General features: G+C 37.4%; 1 protein-coding gene across 1 annotated transcript in view; it reads left to right on the top strand.

Annotated features, from left to right (window-relative positions):
* LOC121922331 (guanine nucleotide-binding protein G(q) subunit alpha) overlaps positions 1–23,903 on the top strand; it is a 130,291-nt gene extending 106,388 nt beyond the window's left edge. The window contains exons 4-7 of the mRNA XM_042451615.1: positions 3,542–3,670; positions 7,308–7,437; positions 20,713–20,866; positions 22,071–23,903. Of these exons, the coding sequence (XP_042307549.1) occupies positions 3,542–3,670; positions 7,308–7,437; positions 20,713–20,866; positions 22,071–22,261 (604 nt within the window). The 3' untranslated portion in view covers positions 22,262–23,903. The remainder of the gene's footprint in view (positions 1–3,541; positions 3,671–7,307; positions 7,438–20,712; positions 20,867–22,070) is intronic.
* The last annotated feature ends 943 nt before the right edge of the window (positions 23,904–24,846 follow it).

Raw genomic sequence — 24,846 nt, 5'->3', positions numbered from 1 at the left:
CTTGCCCATATTGTAAGATCTTCTGTAGAAGGTATTTTCAGAGTACTCTCTTTTGAAAAGTTCACTAGGGATGTAATTTTTCACCATTTTTTTAAGGAAGCAACAAGTAATTTTAGCAGTTTTCTTCTTGCTGTAACAAAGGAGGTATGCTATTTAAATGACACACACATCTTAAGAGGCCAGAAGCTGTGCCAGAGCTATGCTCTGGTCCTTAGGATTGGTGTGTGACTTTGGCGCGCCTTCTGGCCTCTTAGGACACATGCAGCATTTAAACAGCATACCTCCAAAGTGATTGAAGCAGCTTTATTTTGGCCTGTCTCATGGCCAAATCATGCACTTTTCAAAGTCTGTTTGCAACCTGTACTTATTCAATACCAAATTTGGACATGGTTGTTTTACTCAGAAAAAAAGCATTTTCTGAGCAGAATTTTCCTGTGTAGAAATAATTATTTTCTGTACAGAAAATTCTGTTTTCTAGACAAACCATTCACATGAAATTTTGTGCAGAATAAGTCTTTAATTACAGTATTTTTTGCAGAGGAAATGCTATTTCTGTGTAGACATACCAGTTTTAGTGCAGAAAATGCTGTTTCTATACAAAACAACCACATGCGAATTTTTGTGCAGAATAAATCCTGAAGGGCAAAGATTGTCATCAGTCCAGAATTTTTGTCAGGGGTTTTCAGAACTGGAAAAATAATTCTCAACCATTTAAAAAAATAGTTTTGAATATTCCTTCCCTTCCTGATTTTCACAAAGGAAGATGCCTTTTCTGCAGTACAGTAGTACACTAGGTATGTAAATTCCTAAGGCTTGTTTGGCTGCAACAGAACAATCTTTCTGGGGCCAGCTTATTTAATATTGCTCAAGAATTTTAGAGAACACCATATTGTATTTAATTTTTATGTTTAAGTCTCTTTGTTCATACTTATCTGTTTGTTGTATTTTATTTTTGATAGTTTGCTGTTTTGTTATATTGTGTGGTTATCTTTATGCATATTTTTCTATACTGTCATGGAATCTTTGAAAGAAGGAAAGATTTAAATAAATAATAAAGTATATGTTGGGGAAAGAAACAGGTTCATGCAGAACTGAGCATTTAGGCATAGACTTAACTAAATTTCAGGTCAGCATCAAATTATGAAAGAAAATTTTCCAGAAAATTTACAGTAGTTTCCCTGTCTAATTCAGAAACAATCTAGTCTACACTACTTTTCTAGCTAAAGTTAGTTGCCTCACAGACACAGTCATTGGCCAGTGCTAGAAATAAATTAGCAAAATAAAAGTATTAAGAAGTATTAGGAAAATGATAGAGCAGATGAGAAAAAAATATTGTTTTTCAGCAAAACTAGTCTGCCAGCTAAGATCCTCCAGCAGAAGATTCAAATAAAGTACAGAGTGGAAGAGGAGCCAAATCATGCAAAACCCAAACTCTTCCAGCCCACTGACATAGCCACAGTGCCTTTACAAATTTGGGCCAGTAAACCATATGCTGAAAGATTTTGGATTCATCATAGCTTCGGCTGGTCAGCTCATTGGTGATATTTGACAGTATTACACTGTATTACAGGTGGATGGACTCAATCAAGGAAGCCATGACCCTGAACTTGCCTTAATAAGGCTGCTAATAACAGGGTGTCTTGGAGGGCCCTCATTCATAGGGCTGCCATAAGTTATAGCCAGCTGACAGCAAATAATGACAATTACACTGTTAAGAGTGATACTTCCAAAAGAAATGGCATGCATGAACCATTTCACTTGCCCAGATCAACCCCTCCCCCAGGAAGTTTTGTTATAAATATTGTATTACGTGTTGAAGATTAAAATACTTTACCAATTCTGCTGGTGGAAAGGGATACACATTTTTCAATACATGAAAAAACTTTATTACATGAAATAGCATGTACAGTGGTGCCTCGGGTTACGAAATTAATTCGTAACGCGGCCGCTTTCGTAACCCGAAAAGCCTTCGTAAGCCGAATTGCCATAGGCGCTAATGGGGAAAAGCCGCGATTCCGTGCGAAAAAGCCGAAAAAAGCACCAAAAGTTTTTTCGTAACCCGAAAAAACATTCGTAACCCGGAACAATGATTCCCTATGGGATTTTTTCGTATCCCGAAAATTTCGTAACCTGGGTATTTCGTATCCCGAGGTACCACTGTATAGTAGAAGTTATGTGTGGTTCTTACAATAAATTATATATCATCAAAATAAAGAGACATCTTTAAATTAACGTATATACTCATGTATAAGTCGAGGGTAGGTTTTGTTTCCAAGATCAGGAATTTAGAGATGACCTCCAGATAAGTCGAGTGTATAATTTTGGGTCTCACTGTTCTTCCTTCCCCTCCGTAGCCTGGCTATCCTTTGGCAGACATCTGAGCTGAGGAGCAAACTTCAGAGGCCCACACCTATTTCTCTGCATCCCAGTTGTTGCTTCAGAGGAAACTGGGACTGGGGGAAGGGAAGGAGGAAAGTGTTTTCCCCCCAGGCTTTTCTCAATCCTGGTGTCCTCTAAAGGCTGGAGGACACAGTGACTGGGGAAGAGGAGGGAGGCAAGTGTTTACCCCCAGCCTTTCTCCGATCCTGGCATTCTCCAGTCTTCGGAGGGCAGCAGGACTGGAGAAGAGGAAGAAGCAAGAGTTTCCCCCCAGCCTTTCCCCAATCCCTGCATCCTCCAGCCTTTGGAGGACACTAGGACTGGGGAAGAGGAAGAGACAAAAGTTTGCCTCCTAGCCTTTCCTTGATCCTAGCATAATCCAGCCTTTGGAGGACACTGGGACTGAAAAAGAGGCAAGCGTTTGCCTTTCCCCAGCCCAGCAGCCCTTTCAGGAGACAGCTGAGCTGAGGAAGAAGTTTGAGGGGGGCAATCCTATAACCATATTACCCCCATATATAAGTTGACCCAGGTTTCTTGGGCCACTTTTTGGGCAGAGATTTTTCGACTTATAGTCAAATATATAGGAGACATATTGATAGTGATCAGCATTTAGATAAGGGAGCATTATTGCTACTTATGCACATACGAAAACTTCGAAGGCTTAACCTGTTTGCAACAGGGAAAACAAAATTTTCAGCATTTGATTATCTCAAGCTATATACTGTATCTCAAGCTATATACTGTAGCAGATATTCCAATTTAATATGTATTATAAGCACCCACAATTTTGATCTTAAGTTGCCTTTTATATATTGAATATCTTCTATTCAAATACTCCACCATTACCATAGTAGGAGTTAACATTCATCATGACAAATCAACTTCAGTTTTCAATTGTCTTCCCTAAGACTTTGATTTTTGTAGGAATATGGTTATGTTTAATCACAAGTGATAAAAACTGAGAAAATCGGGTTACACAGATTCTGTTGATTCTGTTGTCGAAATTGCCATATTTGCAACATTTCCTAAATAATTAATTCACTCTTGTTATAGTTTGATATTTATTACTCCATGCCACCTGGACCTTGTTCTTCCTTTAACCTCCTTCACTGGGACTATGATATCCCTAGTTTCATTCCTGTTGTTTCTCTCCTGCCTATAGTTACCTTAATGACTTGGACCGTATTGCTGATTCTGGCTATCTGCCAACCCAACAAGATGTGCTTAGAGTTCGAGTTCCAACTACAGGAATAATTGAATATCCATTTGACTTACAAAGTGTCATATTCAGGTAGACAAAAGGTTTTTTTAAATTTTTTCAATAATATGATGTACAACTCGTTGGTTCCTTTGATGTAATTAACAAAAAATAATTATTTGAAATTTGCTTCCTCCTCCTTTTTTTAAAAAAAGCAGCCATTTCCATGTGGTTGCAAATTCAAATAAATTGATTTCACCTTAACATCTTCATTTGCTCAGAACTAGATGAGCTGGCTGCATGTTGTCAAGACTGTAGAATAGAGAGCAGAGTGATTTCCATTTATGTATAACCAAACTATAAATTGTACCCAAACAGGTATTATTATTATTAAAAGTGAAACAGTGTACTCTGATACATGTAATTTCAGATCTGTTCAATGAATTGCATCCACTAACCAGGCACCAAATCCTCTCTGCAGATATCTTGTTGGTGAATAGAAATCTCAGCATTTTTCTGCATTTACCACCTTATTATGCTGTCATTAGCTTATCCTGTTTAAAATACTTCAAAAATTATCACAATCAGTTTGAAAAGAAGCATACTGTTTATCATATCAAGAAGAATGTTTCATTGTTGCATTTTTAATTGCAGTTATAATTAGCTATAATGTGTTAATAGGATCTTCTACAAGCTCTGTTTTACTTCAACTAAAAGTAATAGATACATCCCTGTGTGAACCATGGGGCATATTCCTTTCTCATTTATATGTGGCACACTAATACTTCTCATAAAAAAACTGAAATTTTCATTGAATGCAGTAGGCCTCCTAATAACTTAAAGTAGAACTTACTCAGTTTCTTTAAAAATTACACTTATGAAACAATAAAAGTGTTATTTGGTGGCACTTGTCCATAATGCTCTTCTACCAGCTCTATCTCAAAATTCAATTCTACTCCATTTAGATTTAAAATAGAATGATTTAAAAAGAAGGCATGTGGGTTAATAACTACATCTTTTTTAAATGGTTTGTTTAATATTATACATGCCATATTGTTTCATCACTGTCGCACTGTTCACATATAACAATTTATTTAATTATTTAAGTCTTCTCCCCCCCTTTCCCCCCTTGTATAGGACCCAAGGCAACACACAACACCTTAAAAACACAATATAATTAAAATCTCTTTAAAGTTAAAATACAATTAAACTAATTTTAAAACACAAGTTAAAACAGCATTAAAAGGCATTTAGAACATGATGAAATAAATAAAAAAAACCACGACATCTCCTCCCTATTAGAACCTCCATCTGCTGTCATCAAATGCCTCCTTAAATAAAAGCGTCTTTACCTGCTGGTAGAAGAAGAGCAGGGAGGGGACCAACCAGACCTCCTGCAACCTAGGAGCAGCCACAGAGAAGGCTCTCTCTCTTGAGAGAGAGAGAGAGACCTCATCAACTACACCTGCAGATTTTAAGGCATGTGCTGGTTTATATAAGGAGATTAAACTATGTTCCAGCATTATGTAAACAAAGTCTTTTGGTGCAACTGCAATGAGTTCAGAAGCATTAGCTTCTGTCCTAGACTACCCATAGCTTGTTGTGCTGTCCACGCCATTCAGACTGTGGTTAATCTTAACTCTCGTATGATAAAACAAGCCATAGTTTGCTAATATGTCCAAATCTAGACAGACAGTGGTTCATCTTAACTGTCATTTCTTAAAACCAGCCAACTTCAGATTGTAGTCTATGAAGCTGATTTGTTTTTATTAAACTAGAGTTAATATTAACCAGGGATTAGGTTTCAGATATACAGTATTTTAAATTGTGGTTAATCAAATCTAAGAGATACCTATTTACAAAATAGTTGTCAGTCTGTGATGCTAAGTATTTCTAAAATTCAGATTTCCATAAGCATGAAGACTGGTAGCTTAGGCGCTTGATAGACGGGCCCTATGGGGCACCGCCGTCACGTGCGAGGGGCGGCACTTTCAGACGCCACTCGCCCCTTGCACGTGACGAGGGCATCAAAATGGCAGCGCCCTGTACATACGGGCGCTGCCATTTTGATGTGACGGACGCCTAGCATCCGCACATCTCGGTGCCTTTATGATGCTGCAAGTGCGCCATTGGTGTCACAACAGTGCTGGAAAAAGAACCCGCTTTTAGCTGCACGAGGGAGCCGCGTGGTTTGTCCGCTGCGGCTCCCTCGCGCAGCAAACTAGGGCGGCGGCAGACCGCCCTTTTGGACGGTCTGTATCCCGCCTTAGATACCAACAAAGTTGTCACCCACCAGTTCTTAAAGCCATAAGTCTGAACCCCCAATGAATTTACTATGGAGTATTTACATTGAATTTCTGATTAAGCATATTATTTACTTCTGAAAGTTTATCTGTTATTTATATAGCCAGGCTCTTTCCCATTGAGTTCACAGTGGTACACATGACACTTCTCTCTAATTTTCCATAACCCTGTGCGGTGGATCAGGAAAGAAAGATTGGCTCAGTGTTGCCAGTGAGCTTCTTGGCTCAGTACATAGTGCTGCCTGCTAGCCCCCAGTGACTATTACTGTATATACTCATGTATAAGTCTAGAAATTTAGGTTTAAAAATTAACCCAAAAAACCTGAGTCAGCTTATCCACGGGTCAGTGTAAGTACTCTACTTTAAATCACACACACACACACACACACACAACTATGTCCCCTGGTGAAAGGCAAGAGTTTGCTCTGCCCTGGAAGCACTGTCCCCCTTCTACTCTCGTCCATCCAGCTTTTAATATGAGCACAAATAGTTATCCCTGCAGGGAATTTTGTAAATTCGTTGACATTGTTTTCCTTTGCTTCATCCTTTACATCCTTCATTACATGCTCCTATGTTTTACCCTCAACATATCCATGGGTCATATCAAAATCTATAATTTTGGCCCCCAAACCTGCTCTCGGCTTATACATGGACTTATAGTCAAAAATATACAGTACGTTTCTAATGGATGCATAGTTAATCTGATCCCGCATAGTTAATCTGGTCCTCCTCTCGTCTCTTGCTCATAAACAGAGTGAATACCAAGATGTATGCCTGCTTCCTGTTTAAACATGAAATAATAAATATAGAAAATATGGGATAAGCTTGGGGGGAAAAAGCAGAGCTAGGTAATGGAAAATTATAACAGACATCAAGAAGGGAATACTCCAAGTCAGAAAAGATGATGGGCCAGGAAATGTATAAAGTTTAGAGATAAATAACCAAACAATTGGCAAAATTGGAAAAATATATGTTTATATTGGGAAAAATTAGCAGAAATTAATATAAACCAGAAAAGTTGAAGGAATTGGTTAAATATTGAGTTATGTTTTAAAGATTAACAAATGCAAAGGTCAATATGAAAGTAAGTTTCCAAAGGATGGAAGTTTTAGTCAAGAAAAAGAAGAAGGTATAAATGACAAACGAAAATAAGGAGTTAAGTGCATGTGTACTATATGTTTATTGTATATATCTGGAAGAAACGGGAAAAATACAATTGATGTAAAAGTTGTTATACTTTTAAAAAATATAAATAAAAAAAATAAACATGAAATAATAGATGATTGGATCTACTGTAATCCACATTAATGGTAGAAATGCAGTACTATACAAATATTATATAGTACTTACTATATAAGTGCTGTATGATACATGAGGACATTTTGTGTCTTATTTTTTAACCTTTCTTCATTTTGCTAATATCACAGGATGGTGGATGTGGGGGGCCAGCGATCAGAGCGAAGAAAATGGATACACTGCTTTGAAAATGTCACTTCCATTATGTTTCTAGTAGCCCTTAGTGAATATGATCAAGTACTTGTGGAGTCAGACAATGAGGTAAGTAAAGATTAAAAATGTACTCTTAAGCATGGTTGTAACCCAAATTGTAAACAGATTTTCCATATAAGTGTATTACCGTTTTCTCATATTGTGAAGCTGTGCTGATGGCTAAAAGCAAGATTTTTTTCTGCTGTGACATTCTGTTGGTGAACACCTAAGATGATTCCCCCATAGTATTTTGAAAACCAACACAGGCCTTTTCAATTTATTCTAGTCATTAGTACAGTCTGTGAGCTTTATACTTAAGGGTCCATAGAAGAAAAAGCATACAATAAACCTAATTAAAATAAATTGGCAAGACAAGGTATAAAACAGATTATACTTCCAATTGAGGGAGTGTGATGGCTTGTCGAATTGTAGTACAGTACAACATTTAGCAGCACCAAAAATAATTGATACATTTTCATCAGGGAAGTGGAAGGAAACAAAAAGAGTCAGAAGGTTCTGGTAATTTAATTGAAGTAAATTAAATCTAAAAAATTCTTAATATCATGTTTAAAAAAGGCAAGAAAGAAGAACATGGGTCACCAATTCAGGTTCTCCTTGGCCCCAAGGACACAAGGTTTGGATTTCTTTTTCAAAATCTTCCCTTCAGCACACCTTGAACTGAATTGAATAGCAAGACCTTTTTATTCCCTGAGGTTTTAGAAAGACTGCTCCTGAGTTGATTTTGCTGCTTTTATGTGATGTTTTATAAAACAAAGGCGATGAATGGATATAAATGCTCTCCCTTGCAGCATCTTCAAATTAATTTTAATTCATATCATGTAATTCTCATTCTCATCTCATGATATTTTCTCCTGGGTTGTTTGCAGTAGAGTCTTAAAAATATCATAACTAATGTTAAGATCTTTTTCACATTTACATACTTTAAAAACCTTTTTAGAAAACTGTTTTGAAAGTACAACGGGACCTCACCCTCCACAGGCTTGCCATCTGCTGATTTGAGCATCCATGGATGGGAAGCTTCATTGTCCCAAATGGTGGCATGTGTACACGGCCACATTAGCGGCCGCATGCATGCCACACTGCCAGTAGGGACAACGAGACTTATTTTCCACATTTTTCATATCTGGGGGTGGTGGTGTCTGGAATGGATTCTCCGTGGATATGGAGGTCCAACTGTAAATCACACAGCCATGACTTGTCTGGTGACTTAGTGGCTGACTGATTCATTTACTATCCTGTTTTTCAATAAAAGGTAAAACAAAATACAGCTGAAATAACATAAAATACAAAAGTTAAAAATCTATTAAGCAAAGAATGGTTGAGTTGTTGTTGTAAGAAACAGAATAAAGGAACCCATAAAGCAAGACCTGCTTTAAAGACAATCACTCAGATTTTTTTTTTAGTTTTTTTAACTGTAATAAAATTTTTAACTGTATACGTTTCTGTCTACATACAATGCAAACTGTATTGTATTTATATGGGAATACTCTAGCATGGATCACCCTTGTTTTTGAGCAGTTATGCTCAAATGGAGATTTTGGGCTAGTACAGCTGTTACTAAAAAACACCTTCAGGACGGCTTGGGGGTGTTGCACCCCCCACGCCCCCATGACGCCCTGAAGGCGCCCAGAGCAGCCGCACATCAGCTGACTTCCAGGCAGCTTGAAGGCATGGCAGTTACGCACTGCAAGCCCCCAACATGTTGGGAATTTGCCATGGAGCCACTAAAGGTGGCTTTTCTGCAGCCAAAAAAGGAGTGGTTCACAAACGCTCCTTTTTTGGCTGGCACCGTGGCAGATTGGGGCCATGGCATACAGCTGCCACAGCCTCAATCATCTTCAGATGGGGCAGCTTCATCTGCCCCATCCGGGCAATCTATTTCAGCCCTTTGTTACTGCATGATGTCATTTCACAAGCATTCATCAGGACTGGGGAATGTTTAATGCAACAAACTTGAGCATTTAAGATGAAATTCAGTTTAGTTATTTTTTCATGCTTGGGCACATATTTTCATATTGTCATAAATAACTTTTTGAATTAAGAACCTTTATGAAAGAAATCTAAAAGGGAACTTAAACACCTAACTTTATCCCTTAGTATCACTAGCACAAGCTTATAGTATAGTATAATCCTATTTTGCATCTGTTTGATCTTGTAAATTCTTAATTAAGGAGATTAGATTGAACAATACTTTGCTTTGTTTCTTCTTTAATATTTGATTAAATAACTGTTGTAGGAAGAGAAAATCTGAGATTTGTTCAAAACAACTAGCAAATTGCATGGCCATTTTGTGTGTGTGTATTTGTGTCAGGAAAATTCTTTCTGACTTAGGTCTGAAAGTTTCTTCAAGTGTGAGTAATTGCTTTTCTAATGTTGTTGACAGCATAACTGATTATGCTGCCTCTCCTGTGTCAGCATGAAGCTGATGTGAGAATTTTAGTAGCCATTTGTATTTCATATTATCTGAGAGGGGCCCATAGTTCAATGATGGGAGATAGTTTTTCATTCCAAGGTCCTAGATCTAATCCCAACATCTTCTGGGAAAGAGTTTTAGGTAAGGGTACATGCTTGAGCCATTTGAGTGTTGGATAGGAATCTGCAAGACCTATGATTTTCCACAGTATAGGTTAGATACCTACAAATTTTGATTTTCTAATATAATTTAAAGGCGAAAGAGAGAGATTTATTTCATTAGTATTGTGTCTTTCCTTCAGGGATCTTAAAGTGGGATACATGGTTCTTCCCACCAAAATTTTATGCACCCAGGAACTGTGATGCAGGTTAGGCTGAGAGATGTTGAACCAAGGCCACTAACTGAGCTTCATGGCTAGGTGAGAATCTCAATCCGTGTCTCCAGCCCTAGTGTAACCATTTTAAGGACCACCTTACCATTTCCTGCCCAAAACTAAGATAAAACTTATGAATCCCAGCATGTCTAATAATGGAAATAAGCAGAATTGTGACTTGGTTAAGGCTAAACTTACCTGCTTTAACTTCTGGCTTGTGTTAGCGCTTCAGGCTGCAGTGTTCCCAACACCCATTTGCCTCATAATGCATCCCAAATTTCCTCTCTGTGTAGTCTTCAGAAGTAGTATTTATTATCTTCTGTACATTTACATTGTCGTGCTGGCCAGTTATATTAATGGGACATATTTCTATGTAATGTAGTGAATGTGACTGTTTCCAAAAATAAGAGATAGAAATATTTTACTGGCTCATACCTAAATGATTCTTAATTGACAGAATGTCAGTTACATTCAGTCTAAGACCCAATGATAAATTCTTAATAAATTCCCACTGATTTCATTGAAAAACATACATGTGAAATACTTTCCTTTAGTGGGATATTCTCCTAAGACCTTGATGTGAAGAATTTACGACAACCTGCATTATTCACAAATTTTTGCTGTGAATAAGTTGAAGCCTCTCTCTATATAAAGAGTTACACTGATCAGCAAAGGTGTCATGGGTGAAATGTTGCCACAATATAGCAAGAGGTATATACTTCAGATTTTTGTGTTTATGTGATGGATATGTGTGGTGTTTAAGTGATTTGATGACCACAGAAGTTGAAAAATGTGATCTGTTAAATTTCAGATGTAGACATATTAAAAAGAAAAATGCTAATATGTAAAAATATATTGTATTGTACTGTTGCTGCCTTGAGTCCCTATATTAGGGGAAAGGCATGATATAAGAAAATAAAATATAATACTACTACTACTAATAATAATAATAATAATAATAATAATAATAACAATAACATATGATTTCCCACCTGTATATTTTGATGCAGATTGCAAAGAATTAGTATTTTTTCTATACTCCAAATAGTTTAATGGAATCTGTATGAATAAAGGTATCCAATGGAATTGAGAAGTACTTTTTTATTTTCTCTAAGCTTGAGTTTATATCCTTGGAAAAAATACAGGAAACACAGGCAGAGAAGACATAAAGAAAAATCTTAGCTAAAAGTTATATATTTATGATTTGAAATAATTGTTTATATTCTTAATCTCTTAATGAATGTGACAAATTTTTGGTAAATCATATTAAAAAAACAGTATGAGCATTGTGATAATATATGTATGATGCTCAAATGCACCTACCAAACTAGCCCAGTTCACCAGTGTTTGATGTGGCATCATAGGTGAATGGGAAAAACATTAATACATTTTTATGATAGGTCACTACAACATGAGGTACCAAGCGTAATTACAGTATGTTTATCTTCTCACGTACAGTGCCTCATCATAAAAAGCATCACTGTTTCTTCCATTCTCTTAGGAATAGATTACAAATCACAGTGGGTGTACAGTATTTAATTTATATACTTGAACACTAGATGGTACTATAATCATCTGGATGGAAATACATGACTGACTCTCTTTAGACTAATAATGAGTTTAATGCAACTAAATATATTGATCCTTTTAATATTAGTAATTTAATTCAGAAATCAGTCAAGCAGCTGCTGCTTCTACCCTACTCCATCCCTTTTTCCTATTTCTAAGTTCATCTAGTCTCACATGTTTCTTTACATTTTACTCAGAAGTACAGTATAAGCAAAATTTCCTTATTTACAGTAGTTAAAAGTGTGGGGGATCAGAGCCCAATAAATAAAGGCATGCTGTTAAATAAGAATGCCAAACACTGCATTCTTATTTAACAGCATGCCTTTATTTATTGGGCTCTGATCCACTACACTTTTAACTACTGTAAATAAGGGAATTTTGCTTATACTTCTGAGTAAAATGTAAAGGAACATGTAAGACTAGCAGTATGTTAATAAAACTGTACTTGCTAATGCTGCCTGAGATTTTACCAAATAGACTTGCTATAATTTCTGCTACAGGTTCCAGTACTGCTGTATTCTGGGAGAAGTCATTGGATGTATCTCCCACATACATCACAATTTCATGGCTTTTAGGGTACATTTTGGACAACATAATACACCAGATAAGGTCCAGCTTTTTGACCATGCCATTAATAGTAAGCACAGTTTTTTTGGGGGGGGGTGGGGGGAAGCAACCCAGAACTCATGGACTCTTGACTATAAAGCTCTGTTCAAATAAAGTTCCTGAGAAAATTAGCTTTAGCAGATGAAAACTGCTTAGATACTTCAGTGATCACCCTGTGATTTAATATTTAGGGAAAGTATAAGCAACATCTAGTCCTCTAGAAATGGTTACATTTCACATCATGTCTCACTCCTGGCTACACGAGCTAGGTATGATGAAGCTTTCAGTTCAACAACATCTAGATAACCACATATTGCCTACTCTGCCCTATATTAAAAGAATCTATAGAGCATTGCTTTAGGCTGAAGCCTGTGATGTTCCTGTTTCTGGTAGCTGGCATAGGAAGAAATACACTGAAAGCCTTCATTCATTGAATGATCCTATCAGCTCCAAGTAGCTGCTAAAACATGACTTTATGGATTTTCACATCTCAGTCAAAAACAAGCAAGTGATATACAAGCATGGTGACATCATTGTTGTTCAGTACAATTCTACCAGTGTAGACAAACCACATGCTTCCATTGTGATGAGAAGATGATTAGAATCTCCTTCTCTCTGTTGATGTCAGAGCAGTCCTGAACTGGCTTTCTTTGATTGCTTAGAGGAATCAAAGTCACCCAGTGGCTTTCCATAGACAAGCAAGGATTCAAATCCTGATCTCCAGAGTCATAGTCCAATGCTCAGACCACTACACCACATAGCTATTGTAAATCAAGGGATTTGTCTCTACTGTAAACCTCCTAATTAACTGCAGAAACATGATTGAACTCATAATAATAGATGGTAGAAGTAACAAACATTACAGTGTGTAGTGGTCATTATAGTAGTTTCCTTTATTATCATGTAGTAAAGTATTACATTGCTGGTTAATTTTGATGTAAAAATAATTTGAACAAAAACTTAAGATGAGAAGCACTGTTCTGCCATTGCTACTGTTGCCCAATTACCATATAAAGTCAAATTCCTGTGTAAGTCAAGGGTAGGGTTTGGGGCCAAAATTATGGATTTTGATATGGCCCGTGGATAAGTCAAGGTAAAAACCTAGGGGCAAAACCTAGGGGCATGTAACAAAGGGTCTAAAGGATGGAACAAAGGAAAACAATTCCAAAGAACTTACAAAATGCCAGCTGGCATAATAACTCAGGGTGTTTTGGTCAATTTTTTTACTAAAATTTCTAGACTTATACATGAGTATATACAGTATTTTCAAGGTTAGCCTTAGGATTTGAGAATGTACAGTAACTATATGTCTTTGTACATGCTATTGCTATTTGTAAACTCACTTTATCCAAGTTGAAAAAAATCCCAGTAATTATGTGCAGTTCTCCTTCTACCCAGATGACAGCCACTGTAATTTCTTTCAAGATTACATCACAAGCCCCCCTTTCACTTTTTCACAGCCATCAGACATTGTTAAGCACTCTGATCCTTGCTTCTGCAAGTCCTAACAAGGTATGCTAATGGACAATGTCAAAAGCAAATAGCTCCAAAAAGATGGTACCATGACCCATCCCCTAAGGCAAAACTGCAAGAACAGTGTCTTGTCTAATGCAATGATGAAAACAAGGGGGAAAAGAGCTTTGGGGGAGTGTATCATTTATGAGTCCCATGTGCTGGTTAGTGACATGTTGTCTGACATGAAAACAAAGTGGAAACGAGCTTAGGAGCAATTTATCATCTATGAGTCCCTTGTGCTGGTTAGTGACATGTTCTGTTGTCTGACCTGAAACTAATTGAAGGGATGTTGATGCCTTTAACAGTATAGATATACTTGAGCTAACAAAGTAGATACATTCCTGTACATTACTCAAAACTAACAGTATGCATGCATGAAAGGAAGCAACCAAGTTAGTGAAGCCTTGCATAAGTAAAGAAAAATAGTCTGAACCTTCTACAGAACACTGGAAGGCTTCTTACAAAATGCAGTTATATCTTCCTTCCCTTTTTCTTTTTACCACAAAGTATTCCACTCTAGCACTCAAAGGTTTGAAAGTTCCCCAAGGCTTCTGTTGGAGGACTCAGGCTGTGAGCTGCTTAAAACCTGAGCACAAAAGTTTAACCTGTACTTTACTGAGATGGGAGGCAGTTTGGGGAATCCTTAATACAGTAGTCACTCCTCTCTCTCTATCTCTCTCTCTCTCTCTCTCTCTCTCTCTTTCGTTCTTTCTTTGTTTCTTTCTCCAGGAGTAAAGTCTACACTACAGATATGTTTTGTTCCAGTATGCCTTTGCTAGCAACACCCACAGACTCAGTCTCCTATCTGATCTGTCACTAGATATGGGGGATTGATTCATAACTACTGTTTTAATCCTGGTGGGTGGGATCCCCTAGGCTACCACTACTAGGATGCTGTTCTCTTCCACTGAGAGTAAAAAACACTGCTTCTAGCCATGTATGCCCCAAAGCCTTTTGTATAGAGCAGCAGTTCCCAACCTTTGTTGGGCCATGCCACGCCCCCTTGTGGCTGCAAGTCCCGCCCAGCGCCCCACCTGATTGGTTGGGAGGCCAGGAAGGGGCAGGATTTCCGGTCACCTACAAGTCCGTGTGGCCTTGCAGACGGCCATCCTTCCCCTTCCTGGCCTCCCAACCAATCAGGGAGGCCACTGGCCGGAAGAAGGGGTAAGACTTCGTCTCCTCCTCCTCTTCCTCACCCCTCTTCCTCCAGCACTGGCCAGGCCTCCTCTGGCCTGCCACCGCGCTAGGCTTCTGCCACCATCGCAATAGCAGTGGTGGCGGCAGCAGCCCTGTGTAGTGACAGCGGCCACATGGGGACGGAGAAAGGGGAGGGGAAGGCAGCCACGAGGAGGCATGGAATACATCAACAGGCAACTTGAAGGCACAGGCAGCTCATCTTCAGCTCCATGTATCCCCTGGGTGCATGCTGGGCATGGAAATTGATAGCAAGTGTGAACTACAAGTACTATGAGACCCTGTGTCTGTCAAGTGTGAAAACACAAAACATGTTTTATGTTACATCCCAGTACAATATACTTCAGTGGGGTGGTTCATTCACATAATATTGCTTGTGTGAGTACATGTATGAATCTTCTGCTGAGGTGAAATAGAAAAGCAGTATGGTAGTGCCAGCTAAGATTGGCTAAGTTTCTCTTCTCCCCAAGTTCTTGAAAAAGATTTTTATGTTATAGTAGTCCTAGTGAGAGTCCCCCCCTTTCTTCTCTTCTCTCCCTCACCTGTAGCACTTTAAAACCAGAGATCCTTGGTTCATTCCCTATGTTCTCCATGAATTGTCATTTCTTAACAAGAGAAAAATCATAGTGTTTCAGAAGTAATTTTATGAAAAATGGAAACCCCATGGAATATACATTTTTTAGTTTGTTGAATACATCTTTTGTCTGCATAATTATTAGAGTAGGCAAATAACATGATTTGTACTTTGTGTGGACAAGTTCCAAAATACATGGTTCTGAGAACCATGAAAGTGCAAATGTGCAATGCAGGTATTAAACACAGTGTAATGCAATTATTTAAAAGGGTTTTGTATAAGTTTTATTCATTTGTTACTGTACTTTCCATTTCTTACTGGAAACTCTTATACAGAAGTGTTAAGAAGTGATAGCTTGAGCTTGGGTGAGGATTGTTACTGTCTAATAAAAATAACAGTGTTGATCTGACTGGTGAACAAAATCTCAGTAAAATTGAATTTTAGTCAGCTCAAACCTAGATCAACTCAAAATGAATGGCAGTTTTTTTTAATTCAGATACATAATTATCAAGAGGACAATCAGTCACAGAAAGGTTGGAATGCTCATTCCAAATGGCTGGGCCTCATCAGGAAGTTGGTTATTTCCTGTGCATTTTGAGGTCATATTTGTTGTGCTGTTTCCTCCCTGCTATTTCAGCTGTTAAAAATAAATTGTATTTAAATGTAAAAAAGACCTTTTCTATGACATAGTTCTTCTTCAGCTGCCTTCAGTGTTGTCTAGTGACCTCTAGACTAGGGACAATGCTAAGACTTTACCTAGAATTACACTACACATGTACTCTGAATTTCCCATATCCTGGTTCAAATATTGATCACTATAATAGAGACTATAGTCAAGAAATTAGAAGAAGTCTAGGATTGGGAAAGGCAGCTATGAAAGATCTGGACAAGATCATAAAAGTGTAAAAACATATCTCTGCACACTGAGGTGAGGATAGTTCAAGCCATTGTATTCACCATCATGTACAAATGTGAGAGCTGTACAGTGAAAAAAGCTGATGGAAACAAAGTAAACTCATTTGAGATGTGGTGCTGGGGAAAAGTACTGAAAATACAGTGGACAGCGAAGAAGACAAACAAATGACAAACAGATCAAGCCAGAACTCTTATCTGGAAGCCAAGATGTCTAAATTGAGACTTTTGTACTTTGGCCACATCATGAGGAAAAATGAATCATTAGAAAAGATAATGATGGTAGGAAAGGTGGAAGGCAATAGAAAGAGAAAGGCCATATGCCAGATGGTTAGACCTGAGCAGGGAGGGTGAGGACAAGGGGACTTGGAGATCTCTCATCCACAGAATCTCTATGAGTCAAAGATAAGTCCACTTTTGGAGCTACCCACATTTCATACACACTACTTCTAGAATAACTACATTGTATGATATCAAACTGAAGTATTAATTAAGCAGTTTAAAATACCATTCGCTGTATCCATTCATAATGCATATATTTACCAGTGTTAGGCATATATACAGTCAGCCCTTCTTTTACAGGGATTTTCTGTACACAGATTCAAACATCCACGGTTTGAAAATGTTCCAAAAAAAAAGTATAAATTTCAAATATCTAACCCAGCAGCGCTGGCTGGTCTTAAGTTATTAACATTCCTTGTCTGAGAAAGAAACTGATAAGATTGACATCAGTACCTATACAGTCAAATGTTATGTGGCATAAAGAAGTTGACGCCTGCCCTCCTCCATGTATCATTGTGTATGCATATAAAACATCATAATACAGGTTAATGGGTGTGTTCTTGGACATTATTTTTTTAACTGAAAATTTGGTGGCAGAAGCAGAAATAGCATGGAAAAAAGGAGAGCAGTTCTATATGTTTCCACAGGTGTTTTATTGAATACTAACAATATACACATATGGAATGAAATAACAAGGTCAGATGAGCCTTGCATAAGTAAACAAAAACATTGTGAACCTCCTGAAGACACTTTAAAGCTTCTTCCAGAATGCATCCTCCAGCCTCCACTAAGATTTGGATTTTGGTGACCAAATTTATAGATCTGTGTTTTTTAACATGCTATGAGTAGCTTAGTGAGTCAGTGCTATCTGCATTTCCTCTTTCTCTGTTTTGCATTTCATGCATACTCAGTAAGGGATTCTGTAGGCAGCTACTGTTTATTTTGCCTGATTCAGGCAGGCACATATAGCTACAGTAGGATTAGTAGGATTAGCAGACACGCTGCTGTAATCTGGTACCCAAACCTTTTCCTCCATCCCTTCTTTACCATCCTCCCAATGCCAATGCTGTTAGATAACTTACAGCTAGAGAGAGGATAAAGAGGAAAAGAGGGTTGGGTAACAGGAGTACAGTGGTACCTCGGGTTACGAAATTAATTCATTCCGCGGCTAATTTCGTAACCCGAAAAACCTTCGTAACCTGAATTGCCATAGGCGCTAATGGAAAAAATAGCTCTCTGCTGCCCTCCGGTGGCGGAAAATAGCGCCGAGGTTTTTTCGTAACCCGAAAAAACCTTCGTAAGCCGAAACAATAAATCCCTATGGGATTTTTTCGTATCCCGAAAAATTCGTAAGCTGGGTAATTCGTATCCCGGGGTACCACTGTACTTGGAACTAATGGAAGATGTATTTTAAACAGGAATGTTGACTCTTTGGTTGTTTTCTCATGTTAAAGGTAAACTTTGACATGTCTGATTGTATGGAATTGTGCTATCTTGTTTACTAAACCAAGGGAGCCAGCATTGTCAAAGATGACTCCTATTACTTGGCATCATTCATGCACACACAAAAAAAGAAAAGCATGTCTAGTAATATTATTTTAGAGGGAAATTTAAACAGAATTTATGTTTTTTGTTGGTTTTTTGGGCTATGTGGCCATGTTCTAAAAGATTTTCTTCTTGACGTTTTGCCAGCATCTGTGGCTGGCATCTTCAGAGGTTCAATATTCTGTCTATGTGATTGTAGTATATAGTGAGAATACTTCATGAAATACAATCATTCTACTCTATTTTATAGTTAAGTGATGTTGTCTGCCCAGGGTAGCTTAAACACTGAACAGGATAGAGGTTTTTCAATTTTAAAAAACAAAGAAAGAGAATGATATTAACAATAATGCTAGATCAAGCTAATAATAGGCTATTTTCAATGTTATTGGTTTGGAAGAGTAATTAAATCTTTATGACAGAAATTATTGTTTTTCATTTATTCAAAGTATTTGTTAGCATTTTTTTGTACTTGATGGCTCCAAAGGGATTTTAAAACATTCTTAAAACAGACTAAGAGCAATTCTTAATTTTAAAAATCAAAGGCGTTTATCCAAATAAAGATTAATTTACACACGGTTGTCCACTGTTGTCCCACTATACATCCATTGCCATCTCTTCCTCCAGTTTAAATTTGTAAATGGTTGCTTTTGAAAAGTTAAAATTTACTGAATTGGTGGTTTCTTCTGTGAAGACACATTGGTGCTAGGATGCCTTGTTCCAATAAAACTGTGTTCCATGAATAATAAATATGTCTTTTTAACCAGACAGGTCTCTATTGTAAAATCAGTAGTATCTAGATCCAGTTCGTGTCTCTGATGTGGCCTCTAGTCTACAAAAGCTTATGTCTTAAAAATTGGTTAGTGTTTGAGATATAGATGGAGCACACCTAAGAGCCCGCATGACTGCACCAACCGTTATTATGCTTCTCTGGAGCTCTGGAAATGCTCCAGAAGTGCTATTGCAGCTTTGGGGCTGTTTGGAGTGATTGTCCTGCAGCGCTGGGAATTCCTAAAGCTTCATTAAGGAAAGATGTTTTAAAAAATCATAGGGTGGGAACCTAAAGAGAAGGTCATGGACTGGAACTTGACCATTTGTGGTTTCTACTTCCATCAAAGGTAGAACATTTTTTTCTTTAAAAATCGGACTACATTTGGCATGTTTTACCAAAGCAGCAGCTAAAAAATGTTTCCTAATACAAAAACATGGAAGTCTTCTTTAGAGATTCAGTGTACTCTGAACTAACAAAGGTGCTTATAGCTTCACATAGGACCCAGACAACTTGGATCTCAAGAGGAGCATCTGTTTTTTTGTCCTGCTAAAAACTTAATTGTTTTTCATTTCCTGGAGAAACCACATAGCCAGAAGGAGGAGGAGTCTGTCTGCATAAAAGTCCCTCCAATACCACCTGAGAACAGCCATATCTTGGCAAAATGCAAGCTAGTAACTAACATTGTTCCCCCCCCCCCCATGATTTTTGACATCTTTGCCTGATGAAGAAGCCTGTGAAGCTTCAAAAGCTTGTAGCATGTAGGTTGTGCATTTTTTGGATCTTATTGTAGTTTTGATTATGAATTGATAGCTGATTTACGTATGCTTCATTTCATTTATAAACTGTCTCCTGCTCTCTGACAGGCTTTCACAGGGGAGAGCATCTGATGTTAGATAATTGGTCTATTTGATTATAAAATTTAAAGCAAAGAAGTTATGTGCTGAACAGTCATCCGTCTTGTTTCTTTTCAAGTGCATCCCCATAGTACCAGACCAATTTATAGTCACTAGTCATCTTAGTTCCCCAAGCCACCACCAATGTTTTGTAGCGTGCCTTCTGCCGGAAATCTCAGCATGGTGGCGCATAAATATTTTTGCTCATTAGTCATTCCTTATGTGCAGTTTCAAACACAGAATGAAAAACAAACTGTAATTTCATTGACTCTTTCTGTAATAACACATAAAAACACATTGCATTAGGCCTCCCTGGGAATGATGAAGTACCAAAAGAGAAACTCAGATTGTACATAGAGGACCAAGGCAAGGTGGAGGGTCTTTGCCAGAAAAATAAGAAAAGTGAGGGTATATGAAGGGTCAATTACAAAAAAGTACAACTTTTGTCATTGTATAACATGTCCATTTCAGAGCTTTGATACGGGTGTGCCAGTTCCCATCTCCTTTCTAGCTGATTGTCAGAACTGAGACTTAAGAGTTTAAATAGAACTATGTATACATGTAAATGTGACCTAAGGTAACACATTTCATTTATAGATTATGTTTCAGAAACATTTACTATAGTTACGTCAATATCTGTGTGAATGTATAATAATTATATACTTTTTACTCTTCCAGAATCGGATGGAAGAAAGCAAAGCACTATTTAGGACAATTATTACATATCCTTGGTTCCAGAATTCTTCAGTCATTCTGTTCTTAAATAAAAAAGATCTTCTAGAGGAAAAAATAATGTATTCTCATCTAGTTGACTATTTCCCAGAATATGATGGTAAGAAACGAAACATCCTTTAATAAGTTCTCATACTATAGTGAGAAGATTACACTTCAGGGCTGACAGAAATCTCTCTCTCTCTCTCTCTCTTTTACACACACACACAGAGAGAGAGAGAGAGAGAGAACACACACTTCTGCTCTGCCACCCCAGTATTTGCTTTTGCCTTATACAATAAGGCTTCCAATTAAATGGTGCTTACTGTATTGTTAAGCATCTGTCCTTAACATCAGGTGGTAGTTTGGGAACCAAAGAAACAAGCCCTGAAGACTGCTGTTTTACTTCTTTCATTCATCTGGATAAGGTTTAGAATGGAGGACTGTCATAGTAACTATTCCAGTGTGTCAGGGACATTGTGGGTCAGAGCTGGAAGCTTTGCTTTTTGGTGCTAATGAGGATTGATTAGAGCTTGCAGATAGCAGTGTTATCTGCAGTGGAATAGAAGTGTTTGGAGATTGGTTTGTTTTTTTTTAAAAAAAATGTAATAAAAATAGTGGAACTGTACTATATTATATTACTACTACTAGAAGTAGTAGTAGAAGTAACAACTATAACAATTCAAATAATCATAGATTGGATCACAAAAGCAGTCTCAAATGGTGACACAACTTGCAACATGTCACATTACCCGACAATACTGATTCCTACATTCTTGGATAGAATCCAAATCATTGATGGTTCAAAAACCCAATGCCTAGATCTGATAGATTGAAACTGAGATACAACTACAGTTAGCCCTCCACTTTTTCAGATTTCACTTTTGTGCCTAAAGGGGTGTTAACCCGGTCTAAAGAGACCATCTGTTTGCTGCAGCAACAGCCAGCGGACAGAACAGCCCCACCATCACAACTGCTGTGAAGACCCCTGTTGCAGACTGTGCCATCAAATGGGAGTTCCTGGCCAAATGAGTATAGCTGGGTGTCCCATTTACACCCTTATGAGCCACAATGGGGGGGGGGGTCTTCTGAGCAGATGCCATGGCAGAAGCAGGCATGGGACATGCAGCGGTAGTAGTTCCATACCATGCTGGCAAGCAGGCATGTAAACACCTGCCCATCTTCACACTGCCCATCCTGCTATCCTGCTTGCCTGTGTAGGGCATAAGAGACTGAAAATGATGCTTGTCAGGCAGCATTAGAGGAGGTGACAAGCCCAACCAACTGCTTGCTAAGTTAAACTTTTTTTCTCCCTCCTATAACAGGACCTCAGCGGGATGCACAGGCAGCAAGAGAATTCATCTTGAAGATGTTTGTTGACCTGAATCCAGAGAGTGAAAAAATTATCTACTCCCACTTCACGTGTGCCACAGACACGGAGAATATCCGTTTCGTCTTTGCTGCAGTCAAGGACACTATCCTACAGTTAAACCTGAAGGAATACAACTTGGTCTAACTGTGCCTCTTAGGTCTCCACCCAACCCCACCCCAGTTTGGGTAATTGAAGATATTCAAGAGGGACTGTATTATCTGTGAAAATGATCCACATAATACTAATTTATTGCTGGCCGGGACTCTGTTAAAGTTCACAGAGTTTATAGTAAATATTATGATTTTATTTAAACTTTACAAGAGGAAAAATGAAAGATGCTGAACTACATTCACAGCACATTTCCTCATTTTTTTAGTCAAAACCTTGTGACTCAATGTGTTTTAAATCCTCAGTTGTGCACTCACAAACAATAGGCTTGGGGTTTTGTTCTGGTTTTGTTTGGGGGTTTTAGGTTACTGAAGCCTAATTGTTCCTCTTGTTGTCTCTGTCCCCTTTTGTTTTGTTTTTTAAAGGTACAAATGGCCTTTCCCCCACGTCTTGTTCCTTGGTTTCCTCTATAGTATTCTGGTCATGAAAAAAATGTGTCACTTAGAAATTAAGCCATCAATTTGTCTGATTGTTTTCATTAACTACTTTTTTAAGGATTAAGCCTATTGATACTCTTATTTTTATTTTATTTTTATTTTTAGTTTTTGGCAGAGATGTCAAAATGCATCTGCTTTTTGGTACTGTCTTTGCACTGAAGGCTGGGAGTGTTGTTCAGCGGGAATATTAACTGTAGCAGTGTTAAATGGATTTTACCTTTAATTGTATCATGGAAGCTCAGCAAACTGCAAGAACACAACAACAAACTACTAAGACACAAAAGCAATTCATGAAGTAGGATAGCTTTTTGGTTTGTTCTTTTTTTTTAGTTGCCACGTGCCATTACATTTTCTTCTTTTTCAGACTCATATTACTTTTCTTTCTTTTCTTTTTTTCCCTTTCTTTTTGTTTTTGTTTTCCTAATCACAGATGCCAAACAAATGTCATGGACACTACAATAACCTGGAATTGTTATTATTATTATTGTTATTATTATTTTAATTAACCAGACTGGCTAGATTTCTCACTGCAATTTCAGACCTATTTTATTGTCTACAAAGTTTCATGTTGCCAAATGTGGCTTTTCTTTTATAAAAGCATTAACTTTGAAATGTAAGATAACTGATTTAAAATGCCAAGTTAACTGATTGAGAGTCTGTTCCAAACAACTGCCAAATGTTTAAGAAGGAGATTTCAGTTCCCTCTGTTCCCTCTTTGAATTAGGAAGCGTTCCATTTTCAGGGCCACCTCTCTCCAGACAAAAGAAATAGTAATGTGAGTGAAAACATTATTTGGTGCTATATATACACATGCATACAGTGTATTAATTCAAACTGAGTTTCATTCTTATCAAAGATGGCATAAGATTGCACAGTGGGATGGTTTCCCTTTTGTAAGGCACCTTGAACTGAAAAAAAAATTAAATAGCATACGCTTAATACGGTTCCTTAATTAATGGATTTGGACATTTCTAAATGAGACCATTTCTTGAGAGTTTTTATTATTTATGAAATGGCTGAACAAACCATAATGGAAGGCTAAAGCTGCAGCCCTATGCACATTTACCTAGGAGTACGTTTTATTGATCTCAGTCAGAATTCCTTCTGAGTAGACATGCATAGGATTGCACTGTTAAGTATATAACATTTTAACAATAAACTTTAAAAGAAAAAAGACTGCACATGCCTCAATGAGCATCTCTTTTGCATCTTGGGTTGAGATAATTTTTTCAGGTTTTGTGTAAACAGTCTTGTAAATAAGATTGACATCAAGTTGCAGAACTATGTATGAGGGTCAGAGGGATCAGATACAGTACACAACTGGGTTAATCTTTATGAAATCCCAGATTCCAGCACTTCAGTTGAAACTGTTGCTTTATGACAATATTTGTAGAAGACGGGACAGTAAGAAAGTTGAATAATGGGTACAGTCTACTAAGCATCGATTTCAGTGGCCCTGACATAGGATTACCATTATCACAAACATGGATGGTACAGCAGCAGTGCTTGGTGGATAATCTTTAGTAACTACTAATAAGATGTCTCTCATCTTTAACCTTTTCCATTAACATTAATGAAAAGCTTGAACTGCTTTTTATTATTTTGCTCATCACAAGACATCTTGTAATTATAAATGGTTGTAGGTATAGTGCAATTATGAATGCTATAGTCATTGTACATACTATATATATATATATATATATATATATATATATATATATATATAAATAATATGGCAGCATCCATATTGGCTTTGTAATCATTAATTTTTGGCAGATTGAATGTGCTGTATCAATATGTATCTATGTAATTGTAATGTATGTCTTATAGATAATTCACAATTTAAATAATGTTATTTTATTTACTTTTTAAAGAGAATGTAAATTTTTGTCATTTTTTTCTGACTAGGTTTTTTAAAAAAATTACAAAAATAGTTATTATAATGCAGAGTGTTACTGGCATCATGCTGTGTAAAATCATTTGAATTCACAGTGGGCTGAAAATATACATGCGTATACATACGCACAAACCCTGATTAGAAGTAGACAGACAGTATATACTCTGACCTTGAATTGAGTTTCTAAGTCAAGCTCAAAGGTAGAACACAGTTTTATTGTAAACTTC

The sequence above is a fragment of the Sceloporus undulatus genome, chromosome 2 (genome assembly GCF_019175285.1).
Source record: "Sceloporus undulatus isolate JIND9_A2432 ecotype Alabama chromosome 2, SceUnd_v1.1, whole genome shotgun sequence".
Classification (NCBI taxonomy): Eukaryota; Metazoa; Chordata; class Lepidosauria; order Squamata; family Phrynosomatidae; genus Sceloporus; species Sceloporus undulatus.
The sequence above is the reverse complement of the archived record's forward strand: the minus strand, read 5'-3'. Positions and strand labels throughout refer to the sequence as shown.